A 5,649-nucleotide genomic window follows, 5' to 3' on the forward strand; every position below is an offset into this window, starting at 1 on the left:
GTGTGTGTGTGTGTGTGTGTGTGTGTGTGTGTGTGTGTGTGTGTGTGTGTGTGTGTGTGTGTCCGTGTATATATGTGCGTGTCTTCATTCGTGTGTCTATCTGTGCTCATGGTCGGTACTGGCCAATAGTGGTCCTTCGAGACGTCCACCATCTGGAGGTACAACCCTGAGGGGCTGATATTCGGTCTCCAGAATGAAAGATTTTATCTCAGGTTCGGCTATTTCCCCTAAATATAAGGAGAGCTAACAACCGGTGACTGATCTCCAGTTGCTGTTAGACAGTAACATAGATACAGGGCCAGGATAACCTTGTCTAGGCTACAGTTCAACATTTCCTCCCAGTGAGATCTATGGCATGACCGAAGGACCGTTGTTGGTTACCATGGGGCTGAGGGTTTGAAGTCAGTAAAAATTGAGGCAAAATTTCATAATTATGACTTGTGTATTTTTCTTTTTCATATACATGTGAGTATTCATGCTTGCGCACGCATCTACACACACACACACACACACACACACACACACACACACACACACACACACACACACACACACACACACACACACACACACACACACACACACACACACACACACACACACACACACACACACACACACACACACACACACACATGCACACACACTCACACACACACACACACACACACACACACACACACACACACACACACACACACACACACACACACACACACACACACACACACACACACACGAATACACACACGCGCGCGCGCACGCACACACATTTATTTTGTTCCCTTGCTTAGGGGGAACAATAACGGCTTGTATCAATTCAAACTTTTCCCTGTGGGAGCATGGTGTAAACTCAGGACTTTTTTACGCGCGCGCGTGTGTGTGTGGGTGTATGTGTGCGTGTGTGTGTGTGTGTGTGTGTGTGTGTGTGTGTGTGTGTGTGTGTGCACGTGTGTGTGTATGCGCACGCGCGCGTATATGTGTGTGTGTGTGCATGCGCGCGCAAGCATGCGTGCTCTCGTCCGCGCGTCTGCGTGCGCACGTGCATGTGCGCATATGTGCGCGTGAGAGTATGTGTGTGCGTATGCATGTGTCCTTTGCCGTGTGTATATTTCCTTTGTCCGTCACACCACCTGAGCAAGAGGCCTCGGGTCCCCCCACACCTCCATGGGGTGGAGGGTGTGGCGGGGGAGAGGGGGGTACCATGGACAAGAGCAACTCATATCATCAATGAATGAAATTCCATGCAGGCCAATGGAGGAGCCAGATCCCCTTCATCTATTTGAATCATTCCCCCCCCCCAGAAGTCTTTGTAGCTGAGGCGCCAGATGGGTTGGCACTAGTGTAAAGGTGCCAACGTCTACAGGCGCCACCATGTACTAGTGGCACTGTGGGAAGGTAACACCGACATACACAGGTACTGGTAGTATAGAGAAAGGTGTTTGCAGCGGCAGCTGAGGTGGAGTTAGAGGTGGAGGAGGTGTGGAGGTGGAGTGACGGAGGTGGTGGAGTGGGAGTCGTAAGGAGGGGAAAGAAGGAGTGGAGGAGGAGGAGGAAGAAGAGGTGGAGGAGAGGGTTGAAAAAGAGGTGGAGGAGAGGGTTGAAAAAGAGGAGGAATAAGAGGAAGAGGAGGTGGAGGTGGAGTAAGGGAAAGAGGAGGTGGAAGAGGAGGAGGAGGAGGAGAAGGGGTAGGAGTTGGAGGAGGAGAAGAAGGAGGAGGAGGAGGATGGAGAGGGTGAGGAGGTGGAGGAGGGGCTCAGCAAGCGACAGGGCCTAATAGCCACCAGTTTAGTTCGCGGGTGTGCGCGAGCCGGACTGGAAATCATCTCCATCAGACTGTCGTTCTTGTTGGTGCTAATAATTTCCCCTTTTTTTCATTATTATTTCTTTCCCCGCGACGATGATGATGACACTGCCCTGCTGTAGAGGGGGAGAGGTCTTGACAAAGCCCAGAAGTCTTTGAATCGCCCAGGCAGCGGCTGACTGAAGGAGAGGGAAAGAGAGAGAAAGAGGGAGAGAGAGGGAGAGAGAGAGGGAGAGAGGAAGAGAGAGAGAGAGTGTTTAGTGCGAGTTATAAGAGAGAGAGAGAGAGAGAGAGAGAGAGAGAGTGTGTCTGTACCGTGCCTTGGGAGTTTCACTGGGCTAACAGTGTCGTGTGTGTTGACCAGCCCAAACAGCTACCACACTACTGCTGCCGCTGCCGCCGCTGCTGCTGCTGCTGCTGCTGCTGTCGCTGCTGCTGCTGCTGCTGCTGCTGCTGCCAGTGGCCTTGTGGATATAGAGAAGAGGAGGTGTCGTTAAAGCCTCCGCTATTCCGAACCCGCACGGAGGAATCGGATGGCATGCAGGGCCTCTGTGCCCTCGCTGTGGTCAGATGAGCCCCAGGAGTGGCTGCTACAGCAGACCCACGTGGAAATAGAGAAAGAAAAATAAGGTGGTGCAAGAGCCCGAGGCGATGCTATACAGCCGATAAAGGTAGAGAGAGAGAGAGAGAGAGAGAAAAGAAAAGAAAAAAAGAAAAGAAAATTAGATAAGAATCATTCGTCCCCCTCAGACCAGTGTGTTATTGTTCTCGTTTGTGTGCAGTGTTCTGTAGTAACGATGTGATGTGTAGAACATCGTATTGTTCTTCATCGAGCCCACTGAAGGAAAACGCCGTTGTTAAATGTTTGCAGGGCGGAAGCTGAAATTATGAAGGGGGGGTGCTTAAGGACAGCTCGTTCTTCCTTTTCCTGATCAAAGAGGATCATAGTGACTGAAAAGAAAAAGGGGGGAAAAAGAAAAAGAAAAAGAAAAAAAGGGGGAAGGGAAAAGAAAGCAGATACATAAATATAGATGGTCCGATCTATATTGATACCTAACACCAGAGGAACCACCAACACTTTTTGGATGAAATCCTCGCCGACGTCGAGAGACCTGCAGGTGAGCTGGAAGGTCCTAGGGCCGCTTTGTCAGGTGCCCCGAAGGACGCTTAGTCGTCGAGGCGGTGGAGCAATGGCCGTCACGGCTCAAAATGCACCCTCGGAGGAGTAACAGTCTTACGTGCACGGGCAAAGTTTCAGACTTGAATGGCACCACCACCAAAGCCAGGCCCAAAAAGGCAACCAGTCTCGACGTAGACACAGGCGTTGGAGGAACAGGGGGCAGCACCACTACCACCAACGGAGCAGGGCTGGGCGATGGGGATTCCGACCAGGGCCGTCCACAACCCTCGGGGGATCTTGCCAGCACTGCACTTACTGTGGCCCACAACGCCTACGTCTCAATCGAATCCCGAGCCGACGAACTGCTTGATCGCCTGGACGAGACGTTCGAAGCTATCGAGAACGGCCCTATAGGTCAGACGGCGATCAACACAGTGCACCGCGTCGGGGAAGTCATCGACGACCGGGTCCTCAAGAGGGTCAAGTTGGCACCCGAGGTGGAGGAAGTACTCCACGGGATCGAGAACACGGAAGTCGTCAGAGTTGCGATTGAGAAGGTACGGGAAGCCAAAGATTATGGCGAGCGCATTCTCACGAGACTTAGCAGTCAGGAAAGTGAAGATGAAAACGTGGGCGTGGACTTCGTGATTCCCCCGCACTTCGTCAAAGCTCAAACGCCCTACAGTAATTCATACGTTCTTCCTCATAACCGCTCCGCCTCCTTCGATCAGATAGATCCTTACGTCGGTACTGTAGATGTCTCCCCTTTCTCTCCCGACCTCCCCGATGACGTTAGCTATAGAGTTCCTGGAGGATTTGTAGACCTAACGCCAGACGATAGTGATAGAAAGAACCACCACCACCTCCTGCGGCAGAGAAACGATAGCCTTTGCTCAGTTGTCGACTCGGAGCCTTACTTTGAGTTCGTGAAATCCAACCCGACGTTTCGAAGTCCACCTTTCTCCCAGCCTCCAGCGGGCGCGTTTCCCAGAAGCAACTCCACGGATATTTTCGACCCTCGGAAATCTATCCTGGTTCAGTGCAACCACAGAGGCGAGGTGAAGAATGCGTTAATTGACGTTCCTGCTGACTCGAATGGTAGAAGCAATGATTTTTCTGTGCCTTCAAAATACAACGGTGGGGAGAACCCACGTTTCGTCCGATTCATTGAACGGTATGGTGGTGGTGCCAGTGGAGGATTGGACCCGGAGCTTTGCCCATCAACGAAAGCAATCCTGCAGGGAGCGGAGGACGATTCCCTGGGAGTAAGGGGGCTGCCCGACTCCATTATCTGTGGCAAGGCTTTTACTCAGTACAATATTTCAAGCAATAGCAACAGTAATGATGTTGATGAGACCTCTCCTCTCCTGGAGAAAGGCCGTCGGTTGCCCTCCATCACCGAAGCCAAGAAGCGAACCAGGAATGACCAGGAGAAGCACAGGCACCTGCCCGCCTGTCCTCCTCGAAGGAGACGGAGGCTCCTCCCGCCTATTCCTCAGAAACAACCCCTCCCCCACCCGAACTTGCTTAAGCAAGATAAGCCCCGGAAGCTTCAGAGACAAGACTCCAAACACCCGAAGGACGAAGGAGACGAGCCTTCTCAGGAGAAGCCGCCTATGCAGTACCTTCAAGTTCCTCCTCGGATACAACCCCAAGCACCTCCTCCGCCTCCCGCTCCGAAGCCCAAACCCAGAACGGAGAACCTCCATCTGTATATTCCTGGGGTGGGGTTTCCCCAGGACCCTAACAGGCCACTGCCTTTGCCTAACGTGCGCCAGGGAGTAAAGTTAAGCGGACTGACGGAGGAGCAGATCCTGGACAAGTTCCATGGCAGGATGCACGACCTGGTGTGCATCGACGGGGAGATGTACTACATCGTGAAGAAGGCAAAAAGAAAAGGAACGTTGGGTGTATTCGGGGGAGCGTCCATGCTCCTTGAAGGCTCCAGTGAAGACCACCTGGACAAACTATCAGGTACATATCCCCTGTCACATTTACACCTATATGTATATGTATATAGTATATATATGTACATATATGTGCGTGTATATATTGTATGTACGTATATATTTTATACATGCATATATGCATATTTGTATACATGTATATATGTGCATATGTATGTATACATGTATGCGTTTATATGTATATACATATTCACAAATGTGCATATGCGCATATGTATATGTATACACATATGTATTCATGTATATATACACTTACATATACTGTAAATATGTATGTACACGTATATATACGTATATATCTGTAGTGTATATATATATATATATATATATATATATATATAATGTATGTATGTATATATATGAAAGCATATTTGTATATGCATAAGTATATATATATACGTATATATATACATATGTGCTTATGAATATATATATATATGCATGTATACGTATATATATGCATATGTATGTACATTCATGTATGTATATATGCATACATATGTATATGAAAGTATATATGCATATATATATGTATATGTTTAAATGTATGTGTACATTCTTATGTACATGCATATATTATACATATATTCATATACATTACTATTTATTTATACTATTTATATAAGTACCAATTAGATGAGATATTACCATACCATATATACAGTTTACATTTTTATTTCAATATTTTTTATTGTTACTTTACAATATATATCTTACTTTCATTTTTTCATATTAATTCACCCTGTAAAAGCAACTGG

The 5,649-nt window shown here is 48.4% G+C and overlaps 1 protein-coding gene across 5 annotated transcripts in view; it reads left to right on the forward strand.

Moving 5' to 3' along the window:
• The first annotated feature begins 1,795 nt into the window (after positions 1 to 1,795).
• The window catches only part of LOC143032828 (sodium channel protein 1 brain-like), a 766,195-nt gene continuing 762,341 nt past the window's right edge, over positions 1,796 to 5,649 (forward strand). For 4 of the 5 annotated variants that reach the window (XM_076197935.1, XM_076197938.1, XM_076197939.1 and 1 more), the window contains exon 1: positions 1,863 to 4,898. In XM_076197935.1, the coding sequence (XP_076054050.1) occupies positions 3,014 to 4,898 (1,885 nt within the window). In that variant the 5' untranslated portion in view covers positions 1,863 to 3,013. The other variant, XM_076197936.1, reaches the window with a different exon arrangement.

Source organism: Oratosquilla oratoria, chromosome 14, assembly GCF_046742065.1.
Source record: "Oratosquilla oratoria isolate Oo_2021 chromosome 14, ASM4674206v1, whole genome shotgun sequence".
NCBI classification, from domain to species: Eukaryota; Metazoa; Arthropoda; class Malacostraca; order Stomatopoda; family Squillidae; genus Oratosquilla; species Oratosquilla oratoria.